This window comes from Pseudophryne corroboree, chromosome 11, assembly GCF_028390025.1.
Source record: "Pseudophryne corroboree isolate aPseCor3 chromosome 11, aPseCor3.hap2, whole genome shotgun sequence".
Taxonomy (NCBI): Eukaryota; Metazoa; Chordata; class Amphibia; order Anura; family Myobatrachidae; genus Pseudophryne; species Pseudophryne corroboree.
Genome location: NC_086454.1, coordinates 17,297,839 through 17,313,482, shown reverse-complemented (window position 1 = coordinate 17,313,482; position 15,644 = coordinate 17,297,839). Strand labels below are relative to the sequence as shown.

General features: G+C 46.3%; 1 protein-coding gene across 2 annotated transcripts in view; it reads right to left on the bottom strand.

The window, feature by feature from the left end:
• The window catches only part of ALKBH3 (alkB homolog 3, alpha-ketoglutarate dependent dioxygenase), a 72,515-nt gene that overhangs the window by 22,219 nt on the left and 34,652 nt on the right, over positions 1-15,644 (bottom strand). For both annotated transcript variants that reach the window (XM_063946310.1, XM_063946311.1), the window contains exon 7: positions 528-616. In XM_063946310.1, the coding sequence (XP_063802380.1) occupies positions 528-616 (89 nt within the window). The remainder of the gene's footprint in view (positions 1-527; positions 617-15,644) is intronic.

Here is a 15,644-nt window from a genome sequence, read left to right as displayed (position 1 = left end):
AGCGAGATAAAGTACCAGCCAATCCGCTCCTGTCATTTTTTCACACACAGCCTGTTACATGGCAGTTAGGAGCTGATTGGCTGGTACTTTATCTCTCTCTTAAGGCATAGTACATAGGGGGTCATTCAGAGTTCATTAACTCTGACATGCGGGAGGATGCTCAGCACAGGGCTAGTCCACCCCGCATGTCAGGGGTGTGTAGTTCCACAGCAGCTGAAGAGCCACAGTTTGCCTACCCCTTGATCTAAACTATAGCCAAAACCTACCAAAGTTTTAAAGTTTCCATTTACCAGGAGCTACATGCCCACCCTGGTGCCACCAGCAGGAGCTGTACTCTATCTGCACGCTACAGAGAATGCACTCAAGCATGGCTCCTGATGAACCTGAGACTTCTACAGGACTGACATCACCCGTCAATGAGCAAATTCCGCTCCACCGCGTGGTTCATCTAATAGGTCATCATGTCGTTAACTGGCCGACACCGCGCTTCCAATTTTACAAAACAGACAGAAAATCCGTGAACTCACGTGAGGATTGGGCTGCATTGTAGAACGAGAGTAAGTATAGGGGACCTCTCCGTACCAACAGGTGAGCCGCGGTTCATGGTAAGGTCCATCTGTCGCAAAACAAGATCGGTTATTATAGGGCAGAGATAGGTCACCTGTCTCTCTCCAAATTCAGCATGCTGACACTTGTGGTTCTCCCAAGAGCTGGAGAAATAATGGGGGTTACCCAATTAGGTCTGTTAATTCAACTAGGCAAAAGAATGGCACTTTCCGCTGTTTTTTTAGGGCGAATGGGGATTAGCCCTATTCAATAGCAGGGCCATTTTGTAAGTGAAACGCATTGATGAAAATGGGCAAAAATGGGCCGCAATTGAATACGCAGAGAAGTGAATTCAATAGCTCCAAACTTTTTGGCACTAATTAAATACCCCCTAATGGGAGGTAACTGGGTGACAGGGGAGTTTGTTTCAGAATCTGATTTCAATAGACCAATAAGCTGGGGGGGGGGGGCTGGCGGAAGAGAAGGAAAAAAAAAATAAAAAAAAAATAGGATTTTAAATACCTACCGGTAAATCCTTTTCTCGTAGTCCATAGGGGATTTTGGGGACAGGATTAGTACGGTGGGGTATAGACGGGTCCAAAGGAGACAGTGCACGTTAAATTTCTTCCACTGGGTGTTGCTGGCTCCTCCCCTCTATGCCTCCTCCTACAGCTCAGTTATAGGTAAAACAGCGCCCAAAGGAGAATAACATACTTGAGAGAAGGAACATAACAGGTGTGGTGAGATTTATACATCAGCACACCAATACATAACTTAGCCAGCAAAGTCTGGCAACATTAACAGCAACAGCTGAACAGGAACACGTAACAGAGAACCTGCAGAAAGTCACCGCACAGAGGCGGGCGCCCAATATCCCTTATGGACTAAGAGAAAAGGATTTACCGGTAGGTATTTAAAATCCTATTTTTTCTAGCATCCATAAGGGATATTGGGGGAGACTTAGGGGTGTCATTCCGAGTTGATCGTGTCATTCCGAGTTGATCGCTCGCTAGCTAGTTTTAGCAGCTGTGCAAACGCTATGCCGCCGCCCACTGGGGGGTGTATTTTAGCTTAGCAAAAAGTGCTGACGCATGTGCAGCCAAGCTCTGCAAAAACAGTTTGTGCAGTTTCAGAGTAGCTCTGAACCTATTCAGCGCTTGCGATCACTTCAGCCTTTTCGTGTCCGGATTGGACTTCATGCACCCGCCCAGCCACGCCAGCGTTTTTTCAGACACTCCTGCGTTTTTGCAAACACTCCCTGAAAAACAGTCAGTTGACACCCAGTAACGCCCCCTTCCTGCCAATCTTCTTGCGGCTGCCAGTGCGAAGGAAAACTTTACTAGAACCTAAGCACAACCACAAAGCTTTGTACCCGTACATCGCGTGCGCGCATTGCGGGCCATGCGCAGAAATGCATTTTTTCACCTGATCGCTGCGAAAATCTGCAGTGAGCGATCAACTTGGAATGACCCCCTTAGTACGGTGGGAATGTCCCAAAGCTTCCAGAATGGGCGGGAACGTGCAGAGACTTCTGCAGCACCTCCTGCCCAAACTGGGTATCCTCTTTGGCCAGGGTATCAAACTTGTAGAACTTCACAAAGGTGTTCTTCCCCGACCAGGTAGCAGCTCGGCATAGTTGCAGGGCCGAGACTCCACGGGCAGCTGCCCAAGAAGAACTCACCGATCTAGTAGAGTGGGCCTTCAGAGACTGCGGAATCGGTAAGGCTGCCGACGCATAGGCTTGTTGGCTACTTATTCAATAGATCACATATGTATTGACATACCACAAATATTAATCACAGTATCCCCCCCAGCAATAAATATGTATTAAGCAATTAAAAAAGGTCACATGCATTATTAACCAATTTCAATTTATCCAATAATAACTGAACAGCTATGAATATATAACCAGGAGGAAAAGCGCTTTTCAAAAATTAAAATGGAGAAAATGAAAAAATAAAAAGTCTATATTAATAAGACTGTCCAATTAGAGACAACACTGCACCAGTCTTTTTTAGTTCCACAATGGGCTTGAATCAGACTCTCTGGGGGAGATTCAAATGTTTGAAAAGTCGGTTGGGTGTCTGTCTATTAGATAGGAAAAAACAGACTTCCAACTGACTTTTCAAATATTTGAATCTCCCCCTTGATGATAGAAATTACAATGTGGCAAGCATTTCCAGGACCGTTCAATTTAAGCAGATTCCTGCTCCAACAGTTCCGTTGTGCTGTGGCTCTGGGTGCAGGGTCAAGAAATCGTGAAAACAGGGCACTGCAGTGACCCTGCACCCAGAGCCACAGCACAGCGGAACTGTTGGAGCAGGAATCTGCTTAAATTGAACGGTCCTGGAAATGCTTGCCACATTGTAATTTCTATCATCAAGAGTCTGATTCAAGCCCATTGTGGAACTAAAAAAAAAAAAAAAAAAAAGACTGCTGCAGTGTTGTCTCTACTTGTACAGTCTCATTAATATAGACTTATTATTTTTATTTTTTCATTTATTACTCATTTTAATTTTTTGTAAAGCGCTTTTCCTCCTGGTTACATATTCACAGCTGTTCAGTTATTGTTATTGGATAAAATGAAATCAGTTATTAATGCATGTGACCTTTTTAATTGCTTAATACATGTTTATTGCTGGGGGGGGATACTGCTATTAATATTTGTGGTATGTCAATACATATGTGATCTGTTGAATAAATCAAATAATTACACCTTTTTCTTTATGGATGGCGCTTCTTTAAACATCCCCCCTTTTTGTCTTGTATAAATATTGAGATTTACAGTAGCAAACTCAATTTAGTAGCTGCAGTCCAGGGAACAGGTGTAATTCATTGACAAATACCTATAGACAATTGTGTAGTAGTTTTTTCAAGTGTCTCCAAGTCATTTCACTAGCGCCAACACTCTTCCATTTTTTCTTGTTGGCTACCAAGCCTAATCCAATGAGCAATGGACTGCTTTGAAGCAGGGCAACCCTTTTTCCACACATCATACAGCACAAACAAGGAATCCGTCTTTCTGATCCGAGCCGTCCTCTTGACATAGATCTTCAAGGATCGCACAGCATCCAATGCCTCCGGAGGAGCAGAAGTGCCAGAACTTGACGGAACCACAATAGGTTGATTCAAGTGAAACGCGGAGACCACCTTTGGCAGGAACTGCCGTCTAGTCCTGAGCTCCACTCTATTCTCGTAAAAGACCAAGTACGGACTTTTGCACGACAAGGCCCCCCAATTCTGAGACACGCCTACCAGAACCCAGGGCCAGTAACATCACCGTTTTCCACGTGAGTTACATATCTTCTACCGTCGTCAGAGGATCAAACCAAGAGCACTGTAGAAAGCGCAACACTACATCCAGATCCCAAGGTGCCGTAGCAAGCATGAAAGGAGGTTGTATGTGAAGCACCCCTTGCAAGGTGGTCTGAACTTCCAGCAAAAGAGTCAACTTCTTCTGAAAGAAGATGGAAAGAGCTGAAATCTGGACCTTAAAGGATCCTAGACGCAAGCCTTTATCCACTCCAGCCTGCAGAAAACTGAAGGAACCTTCCCAAGTGGAATTCTGCAGAGGGATATTTGCGCTCCTCGCACCACAAGACATATCTCCGCCAGATATGATAGTGCTTTGACATCACAGGTTTTCTGGCTTGCACCATAGTGGCAATGACCTTTTTGGAAAGAGTTTTGTGAGCTAGGATGTTCCGCTCAACTTCCATGCCGTCAAACAAAGCCGCCGTAAGTCTGGGTAGACGAACGGTCCCTGTTGAAGATCCCTTCTTAGTGGTAGAGGCCAAGGGTCCTCTACGGACAAGTCCAAGAGAGCCGTGAACCATGCTCTTCGGGGCCATCAAGATTGCTTCCACTCTTTGATGTCTGATCCGCTTGAGCACCCTTGGGATCAGAGGAATCGGAGTAAACAATTAGACCAGCTGGTAAGGCCAAGGCGAAGTCAGCGCATCCACTGCGCTTGCCTGAGGGTCCCTTGTTCATGAGCAATAGCAGCAAAGCTTCTTGAGACTTAGGAAGTCCACCTCCCAGTTGTCCACTACTGGAATGAAAATTGCAGACAGTGCTCTTGCATTTCTTTCTGCCCAGAGGAGTATCCTTGACACTTCTCGCACGCAGGCCCTGCTTTTTGTCCCTCCTAGTCGATTGATATACGCCACCGTCGTGGCGTTGTCCGACTGCACCTGGGTCGCCCGATACCGTAGTAAACGACATACCTGAAGCAGAGCATTGTGGATAGCCCGAAGTTCCAGAATGCTGATTGGAAGTAGGGCCTCTTGGGCAGACCACCTGCCCTGGAACTGCGCCCCTTGGGTGACAGCTCCCCATCCTCTTAGACTTGCATCCGTCGTGAGCAGGATCCAATTCTGAGTCCCGAAGTTTCAGCCTTCCAGGAGGTTGAAAGACTGTAGCCCCCTAGGAGAGAAATCCTGGCCTGGGGTGACAGCTGACTTATCCGGAGCATCTGAAGATGGGAACTGAACCACTTGTTCAGGATGTCCAATTGGAAGGGTCTGGCATGGAACCTTCCATACTGTATCGCCTCATAGGAGGCCACCATCTTTCCCAATAATTTTATGCAAAATTGAATGGAGACTTGAGCAGGTCTGAGTACCATGCGAACCATTTCCTGGAGTGTTATCGCTTTTTCCACCGGGAGGAACACTCTGATACAGTATCCAGTAGCATTCCCAGAAACAGGAGCAGATTTGACGGTTCCAGGTGGGACTTCAGCAGATTGATGATCCATGCGTGGTGAGAAAGAAGTTGGATAGTGCGATCTATATGGAGCAATAGAAGCTCCCTGGAACTGGCTTTAATCAGAAGATCGTCCAGGTATGGAATTACATAGACCCCCTGGACCCTTCGCTGAAACATCATTTCTGACATCACCTTCGTGAATACCCTCAGAGCTGTAGACAGGCCGAAGGTTAACGCCTGAAACTGGTAGTGATCGTTCAGTAGGGCAAACCTCAGATAGGCCTGAAGAGGAGGCCAAATTGGGCTATGTAGGCAAGCGTCCTTGATATCCAGGGACACTAGGAATTCCTGTTGTTCCAGACCTGCGATCACCGCTCTCAAAGATTCCATCTTGAATTTGAAAACCTTCAGGTAAGGATTAAAGGACTTCAGATTCAGAATGGGTATCAGAGACCAGTCTGGTTTTGGTACGACAATCAGACTGGAGTAGTAATCCTGTCCTTGTTGTAGTAGGGGTACTGGAACAATGACCTGGGACTGGACCAACTTATTTATGGCCAGTAGTAGCGTACCACGCATACTCTCCAAAGCTGGTAAGCCCGATTTGAAAAACCGTTGGGGAGGAGTACCGTCGAACTCCAGCTTGTAACTCTGAGAGAAGGTCCCTTACCCAAGCATCTTGGCAGGAACCGTCCCAGATGTGGCTGAAGTGACGTAACCGAGCTCCCACCATGAGATCCCCTCGGGGTGGGTGGGCACCGTCATGCTGAAGTCTTTGCGGGAGCAGAACAGGTGTTCTGGTCCTGAGATCCAGCAACGGCTGATTTTAGGTTTTCCTTTGGAGCCTCTAGCTACGTCGGAGGCCCCTCTGGCCCTAGATCAAAATCTGGAGGACAGAGTAGACTGTCCCGGATAGGTACGTCTAGCAGGTGGAGGCCCCAAAAGGAGAAACAGGGATTTTCTAGCAGTAGCTTTGGAAATCCATGCGTCCAATTCACCTCCAAAGAGCCATTCACCTGTGAAGGGAAGAGATTCCACATTATGTTTGGAATCAGCATCAGCAATCCACTAACGTAACCATAAGGCTCTGCGTGCAGACACAGCCATAGCCGTGGTCCTAGCATTAATATTGCAAATCTCTTTAAGGGAGTCACAGAGGACTCTTGCCGTGTCCTGAATGTGAGTCAGGAGAGTAATAGTATTAACTAAGGTCATATCACCCGAGAGACCTTCCTTAATTTGATTAGCCCAAGAATTAATTGCATGCGTCATCCAGCAACCTGCAATGAGCTACACCTGCAGCAGTGTAGATAGATTTGAGAGTGGTTTCAATTTTCCTATCTGCCGGGTTCTTCACCGTAAAGGAGCCCGGAGCAGGCAGTACCGCCTTTTTAGAAAGGCGAGAGACTAAGACGTCTACTGCTGGAGATTTTTCCCAGAATTTTCTGCCATCAGGGGCAAAGGGGAATGTATGCAAAAACCGTTTAGACACCTGAAACTTTTTATCTGGATTCTTTCATACCATTTTAAATAAAAGTTATCTAATTCCTTGGAATCAGGAAATGTGACTGCCATTTTATCTTCTGGGAGGAAAAATGACTGCCGATTAGTAGCATCCTCTAGGCCCTAGGGGAAGCTTTAACACATCCCTAATAGCCAATATGAGGGGTTTAGTACCCTGGGTGGGGGTGGGATCCCCACTTATGGGGTCCACATCATCCCCATCATCCTGTATATCATCATCAGTATCTGATAGGAGTGCAGGTAGAGCACGTTTATATGCACCCTTAGTAGACGGGGGGAATGTTTAGCAGCTAGACTAGCCACTGCTTGTTGCAGTTCCTGAGTCTTATCCAGTCAGCTGAGATGACATATCAGACATAGTTTTAATAGCCCCCCAACCAAGATGGCTCTGGACTCTCCCCCACATTATCAGCATTCTGAGATGACTGACTACACTGCTCACATGATATTGAGCCAGATGAGCTAGGGGAGAATCCAGCATTACATACACTGCATGACTTCTGTTTTACCATTGTGAATCAGAAAAAAAAAAACAAGTACAAACCACATACAACACAGCCTTATATTGATATTTTACAAGCCTGCCTAGTGCATGTGAGAGGAGACACAGGAGAGAGGACACCAGTGCACCCAGCGCTGCACAGCCCCAGTGAGGCTGTCAGCGTTTATGTAAACACAGTGAGACTAATTTGATAAAATCCCTCAGAGGGATGTCATTGTGCAGTAATAATAAGAATTTACTTACCGATAATTCTATTTCTCGGAGTCCGTAGTGGATGCTGGGGTTCCTGAAAGGACCATGGGGGATAGCGGCTCCGCAGGAGACAGGGCACAAAAGTAAAGCTTTCCGATCAGGTGGTGTGCACTGGCTCCTCCCCCTATGACCCTCCTCCAAGCCAGTTAGGTACTGTGCCCGGACGAGCGTACACAATAAGGGAGGAATTTTGAATCCCGGGTAAGACTCATACCAGCCACACCAATCACACCGTACAACTTGTGATCAAAACCAGTTAACAGTATGATAACAGAGGAGCCTCTGAAAGATGGCTTCCTAACAATAACCCGAATTAGTTAACAATAACTATGTACAATTATTGCAGATAATCCGCACTTGGGATGGGCGCCCAGCATCCACTACGGACTCCGAGAAATAGAATTATCGGTAAGTAAATTCTTATTTTCTCTATCGTCCTAGTGGATGCTGGGGTTCCTGAAAGGACCATGGGGATTATACCAAAGCTCCCAAACGGGCGGGAGAGTGCGGATGACTCTGCAGCACCGAATGAGAGAACTCCAGGTCCTCCTTAGCCAGAGTATCAAATTTGTAAAATTTTACAAACGTGTTCTCCCCTGACCACGTAGCTGCTCGGCAAAGTTGTAATGCCGAGACCCCTCGGGCAGCCGCCCAAGATGAGCCCACCTTCCTTGTGGAGTGGGCCTTTACAGATTTAGGCTGTGGCAGGCCTGCCACAGAATGTGCAAGTTGGATTGTGCTACAGATCCAACGAGCAATCGTCTGCTTAGACGCAGGAGCACCCATCTTGTTGGGTGCATACAATATAAACAACGAGTCAGATTTTCTGACTCCAGCTGTCCTTGCAATATATATTTTTAATGCTCTGACAACGTCCAGTAACTTGGAGTCCTCCAAGTCACTTGTAGCCGCAGGCACTACAATAGGCTGGTTCAGATGAAATGCTGACACCACCTTAGGGAGAAAATGCGGACGAGTCCGCAGTTCTGCCCTGTCCGAATGGAAAATCAGATATGGGCTTTTGTAAGATAAAGCTGCCAGTTCTGACACTCTCCTGGCCGAAGCCAGGGCTAGTAACATGGTCACTTTCCATGTGAGATATTTTAAATCCACCTTTTTTAGTGGTTCAAACCAATGAGATTTTAGAAATTCCAAAACCACATTGAGATCCCACGGTGCCACTGGAGGCACCACAGGAGGCTGTATATGCAGCACTCCCTTAACAAAAGTCTGGACTTCAGGAACTGAAGCCAATTCTTTTTGAAAGAAAATAGACAGGGCCGAAATTTGAACCTTAATAGATCCCAATTTGAGACCCATAGACAATCCTGATTGCAGGAAATGTAGGAATCGACCCAGTTGAAATTCCTCCGTCGGAGCACTCCGATCCTCGCACCACGCAACATATCTTCGCCAAATGCGGTGATAGTGTTGCACGGTTACTTTCTTCCTTGCTTTAATCAAAGTAGGAATGACTTCTTCCGGCATGCCTTTTTCCTTTAGGATCCGGCGTTCAACCGCCATGCCGTCAAACGCAGCCGCGGTAAGTCTTGAAACAGACAGGGACCCTGCTGAAGCAAGTCCCTCCTTAGAGGTAGAGGCCACGGATCTTCCGTGATCATCTCTTGAAGTTCCGGGTACCAAGTCCTTCTTGGCCAATCCGGAACCACTAGTATCGTTCTTACGCCTCTTTGCCGTATAATTCTCAAATCTTTTGGTATGAGAGGCAGAGGAGGAAACACATACACCGACTGGTACATCCAAGGCGTTACCAGCGCGTCCACAGCTATTGCCTGCGGATCTCTTGACCTGGCGCAATACCTGTCCAGTTTTTTGTTGAGGCGAGACGCCATCATGTCCACCATTGGTCTTTCCCAACGGGTTACCAGCATGTGGAAGACTTCCGGATGAAGTCCCCACTCTCCCGGGTGAAGGTCGTGTCTGCTGAGGAAGTCTGCTTCCCAGTTGTCCACTCCCGGGATGAACACTGCTGACAGTGCTATCACATGATTCTCCGCCCAGCGAAGAATCCTTGCAGCTTCTGCCATTGCACTCCTGCTTCTTGTGCCGCCCTGTCTGTTCACATGGGCGACTGCCGTGATGTTGTCCGACTGGATCAACACCGGCTTTCCTTGAAGCAGAGGTTCTGCCTGGCTTAGAGCATTGTAGATTGCTCTTAGTTCCAGAATGTTTATGTGAAGAGACGTTTCCAGGCTCGTCCACACTCCCTGGAAGTTTCTTCCTTGTGTGACTGCTCCCCAGCCTCTCAGGCTGGCGTCCGTGGTCACCAGGATCCAATCCTGTATGCCGAATCTGCGGCCCTCCAATAGATGAGCACTCTGCAACCACCACAGAAGAGATACCCTTGTCCTTGGAGACAGGGTTATCCGCTGGTGCATCTGAAGATGCGACCCTGACCATTTGTCTAACAGATCCCTCTGGAAAATTCGTGCATGGAATCTGCCGAATGGAATTGCTTCGTAAGAAGCCACCATTTTTCCCAGGACTCTTGTGCATTGATGTACAGACACCTTTCCTGGTTTTAGGAGGTTCCTGACAAGCTCGGACAACTCCTTGGCTTTTTCCTCCGGGAGAAAAACCTTTTTCTGAACCGTGTCCAGAATCATCCCTAGGAACAGCAGACGAGTTGTCGGCATTAACTGGGATTTTGGAATATTCAGAATCCAGCCGTGCTGTTTTAGCACTTCTTGAGACAGTGCTAATCCCCTCTCTAGCTGTTCTCTGGACCTTGCCCTTATTAGGAGATCGTCCAAGTATGGGATAATTAATACGCCTTTTCTTCGAAGAAGAATCATCATCTCGGCCATTACCTTTGTAAAGACCCGAGGTGCCGTGGACAATCCGAACGGCAGCGTCTGAAACTGATAGTGACAGTTTTGTACAACGAACCTGAGGTACCCCTGGTGTGAGGGGTAAATTGGAACGTGGAGGTACGCATCCTTGATGTCCAAGGACACCATAAAGTCCCCTTCTTCCAGGTTCGCTATCACTGCTCTGAGTGACTCCATTTTGAACTTGAACTTCTTTATGTACAGGTTCAAGGACTTCAGATTTAGAATAGGTCTTACCGAGCCGTCCGGCTTCGGTACCACAAATAGAGTGGAATAATACCCCTTTCCCTGTTGTAGAAGAGGTACCTTGACTATCACCTGCTGAGAGTACAGCTTGTGAATGGCTTCCAAAACCGTCTCCCTTTCGGAGGGGGACGTTGGTAAAGCAGACTTCAGGAAACGGCGAGGCGGATCTGTCTCTAGTTCCAACCTGTACCCCTGAGATATTATCTGCAGGATCCAGGGATCTACCTGCGAGTGAGCCCACTGCGCGCTGAAATGCTTGAGACGACCGCCCACCGCCCCCGAGTCCGCTTGAGAAGCCCCAGCGTCATGCTGAGGCTTTTGTAGAAGCGGGGGAGGGCTTCTGTTCCTGGGAAGGAGCTGCCTGTTGGTGTCTCTTCCCCCTTCCTCTGCCTCGTGGCAGATATGAATATCCCTTTGCTCTCTTGTTTTTAAAGGAACGAAAGGACTGCGGTTGAAAAGTCGGTGTCTTTTTCTGTTGGGGAGTAGCTTGAGGTAAAAAGGTGGATTTCCCGGCTGTAGCCGTGGCCACTGTCAAAGTCAGAAAAATGTCTCAATGCACGTTGCCATATTTGCACCGCACACTGGTCCGCGCTGCGCGTGCATGCGCTCTCCCGTGGATTCGCATACCCGCAATAACGTGCACTCGCAGGCGCGGTATGCGTATTTACGGTAGAGTTTATGTAGTCGTAGCGTGCGACTCATTCGTTACAAATGTTCACAATTAATGTAGTTTATAGATCATGGTCCCTTTGATAGATTCTGAAAGTTTGGTTAAAATACAATGTCCCAGAGCTGAGGAATCCCTCTTTATATCGTACAAAGGGTCTAACAGGAATCATACAGCAGTGTTTGGTACCCATCGGAAGAGTATTTAATTAGCAATATTCCGGTGTTGGTTTGGAGCGTATTAATCGCTCGTGCGAATAGTTATGGACATAAGAAGTTTATGTCCATTTCTATTAATTACACATACTCAGGTATGCGGCGGGAAACCCAGTTTCCCACCCACCTGAGCTGTTGGAAATCGTCACAGCCCACCTGTATGAATCACCCTATGACCTTTTGTTATGATGCAGGGCCGAATTCCTTCGGCCAATGGACAATGGGATTGTAGGACCAGGAGATTGCATTGTGTGTGGGGCATAAATAGGCAGGCCGACCACATCCAGCTCACTCTCTCATCAACGGTTATCTGCTGATAGCCGGGAGCTGGATATCGAGGCGCAGGCGATCATACCCTTTGTGCGTAAGTTTCTCTCCGTAATCATTGTCTTTCTGTGAGCCAATTTCTCTCATCTCTCTCTCTCTCTCTCTCTCTCTCTCTCTCTATCTCTCTCTGTTCTGTTCTCTCATATCTCCCCTAGACTAGGCTAGTATTGTATTGTATTAGATAGTATTGTATTGTATTGCATTTAGGTCAGTGTAGTATTGTCTTTTTGTATTTATTGTTTAGTTCTGTGGTTAGGAAGTCTCTGTTATATTGTAGTGTATCATTTGTACTGTTATCCCCTTTTACAAGTATATTAGATATAATACAGTTAATAGGCCTTGGAACCTAAACCAGTATCTGTGTATTTTCTATAGTGTTAAGTGTTCACTTGAGCGTCGGTGACGCTCAAGCAGCTTTGTAGATAGTCAGGTTACACAAGGTTGCACTTACACCCTGTACTCACATTAAGGTATTCAGTGTATTTCATTGGTATAAGGTTTTATCATAAAGGTATAGTGTTGTGAGCGTCTGCATCGCTGGTGACCTCCTCGTGGTCTCGAGCGTAAGCTACGCCATAGCGAATCATTACCCTAGACATAACCAATAACGTGTCCTGTGATCACTGGGCCGTGAGCGAACGTGACGCTTGAGCGTCTCGCCTACGGCTGAGCGATCGTTACGCAACTAGCGTACCATTACGGTACTTCTTAAGTAAACAGCGTACAGTGTTTTTAGCTTCATAAAGGGTTGTTTATACGACAAAGGAATTTAGCATTGTCAATTGCGGGCTCGTCCTATACTTCTCACATCTGCACTAGGTAGATCAGCAGACATTATCCCTCCAGCAAAGGGTGGGAGGTTGTCTCATAGTGCTGGCGGGATAAGCGTCTGCTTCGCTTAGATAAAGAGTGCTGAAGGAACCCGGTAACCGGAAGTAAGAACAAAACGCTTGTGTCTTTTAAAACTTTTATTTCTCTTCTGTCTTGCGTATACACGCACGCATACATATATCTGCATTTCTGTTTCATTTTTTCGTATATCACTATTCCTGTTTGCCAATTTTATAGTTGATAGAAAGTGCTAAAAAGAGATTTGCTGTTATTTAATAGTAGAGGTGATAGTTAAAGTATAGAACAAACACACGGTTTGTCTGAGATACAAGGCAGTCAGTGTGGATTGCGGTAGATGATCAGGGATCATTTACATTGATAAAAATATATTGTGTTACGGTGGATCCTTTGCATTGCGTACACGTGTCGCTAACAAAGACTAGCGTACGCAATCCAAAAGGCAGACGCACGCAGCGTACATTACGCAACGTAGCGTCCGGTTACGCTCACGTAGCTCAAGTCACGAAAAAGTTGAATTAGCGCAAAGCGATAATTAGCGCAAGGCGATAAGTAACGCACAGCGGTAGATAACGCGAAGCGGTAAATAACGCAAATCTATTTTTGGAAAATCGGAAATTTAGTTTAACAGATCCTGCTCCTAATTGGTAACACTTTTGGCCTAAAGACAATTTCTGCGCAGAAATAGACATAGAAACAAAGTGTACATGTGTTGAGTGAGTGTGTTTTGTATACAAAAGTTTATATAACTTTAAGGTGGAACCAAAAGGAAAGCCGGGTACTCGTCAAGGGACATACGTGTAAGTGACATATACGGTGGCTAGGGAGGCATCCCTGGTTAAATAATATTTGAGCATTAGAGTATAGCGGACCATAAGGTAACAAGACCAGGAGGTCATAAGGTAACAAGACCAGGAGGTCGTAAGGTAAAAGGTCCGCTATAAAAGTCCAGTGGCACAACGCCTGGGGTGTTGGTGCAGAACCCATATAGGCCATACAAGCTCTGGCTGAAGGAATCGCAGCCGGAAACATAGATTCCATTGATCTTTCAGTACATGACAAGTAGTGCTCGTATACTGAACGATTGGACCGCACGTTATTGTGTGCAGTAGTTAGTAATCTGACCTAATACCATTAGAGTAAAGTGGTCACAAACGCTATCTGTACATTCTGACGTGATTTGTGTAATTTTTTATTTTTGGAAGGGAAGTTCGCTGGTCACTCAGGAACTATCTAACAACCCCAACTTTACTGGAAAGAGTAAGTGTCCTGCGGGTAACCCTCATATGTTCCAGTAAACTAAAGGTTCACAGGGGCCCTAGGTTGGGTCCAGCAGCTCTGGCTACAGTGATTGCAGCACAGGCCAACGTGGGCGAGAAGTAAGTGGGGTACTTGATAAACCACCACCGCCGGCCTGCCCAAGGACATCTTGGTTTGTTTGTAAGGGTTCGCTGAAAGCCTTGATATTCAAGGAGGAATAAGCAACGCCTGCAGATTATGGGGGCCATTTGTTCAGGTAGGGGGCGATCAACCCTGGTTCAGGTTGATTCTGTGAACCGACCAGTTGGGTCGGCACGATATGTAATGTGTGAAAAATATGGAATTCACACCGAATCTTTATGTGATGAATGGGAGAGAATGACTGTACAAGACAGGGACAAATTCCCAAGAATAGGTAGCTTTAGTCCAGAAGTGTTACAAAATTTAAGGAGGAGGATATGTCTCGTAAAATCAACAAAGAGACGAATTCAACATCATGATTGTTTACAGTTATGGCACCAGGAAGGTGAGATACAGAGAGGTTTGGCTCTGGCGGCAGGATCTGGGGCAGTCAGGAAGTTGATTGCCACAGCTCCTCCTCCACCATACATTGCAGGAGAGAAGTTGATTGCGGAGAGAAACGCACTGGGTTGTAAAACACAAACTCTTAGTAACCCTGTAAATGTTAATGATGTTAACCAAATAACTCATGCAAGTATTAACCCGTGCAAGATGTACCCTGTTTTGAACCTTCCTCAGGAGTGTGATCAAGAAGACGATTCAGCAACAATTTCAGCTCTCTCTCTTGCAGCCACCATAGCAGAGACCACAGTAGGCACAGCGACACCCACGAGATTAGTGAAAGCCCCTAGCGGAGGGATAGGTGAGGTCGTGTCAACGGGTAAGTACGGCACCATGCACTACACTGAAACAATTGTACCACAACAAGCAGTAGAATCTACACAGGAAGAGGCTGTTAGAATTGCTCCTGTAAGGGTAATAGCAGTTCCCAATGGAAAAACAGATGTGTCTGGAGCCACTCCCATAAGGAACATTGCCATGTACACTCCATTTTCCAGAATGGAATTAAGAACAATAGTGTCCGAATTTCCTGACCCCAGGAAGGATTTAGTTGCTAGCCAAAAATACATCAGGGATCTAGGTAACACTGTAGAACCCAACAACAAGGATTGGCAGATACTGCTAAGAGCTTGTTTACCTTCCAATGTTGACGCAACTCAATTTTTAGCTGATTGTGCATTGGATAAAGATGTACCGCTTACAGACGTGTACAACAAGGATAATGTAAAAAGGATAAATTTACAGCTAAAAGAGTATTTCCCAGCCGTTGTTAAATGGAATAAAATATTTTCCATTAAGCAAAAGGAGTCCGAAACGGCAACAGAATATTTTCACCGGGCACTATTAGAAATGGCAAAGTACACTGGTATAGAAGACATTAAGACCAACCCAAACCATCGGGAAGTAGCAGTATCTGTACTGATGGATGGTTTAAAGGAAACATTAAAGACTAGGGTTCAGACCACGCAACCATGCTGGCGAGGTCTGTCAGTGTCCGGCTTGAGAGAGGCTGCTATTGATCACGACAGAAACATCACCAGGCACAGGGAATCGCAAAGTGATAAGTTGATGTCCGTAAGTATACAGGCGCTGACCACAAGGCAGCCTGCGTA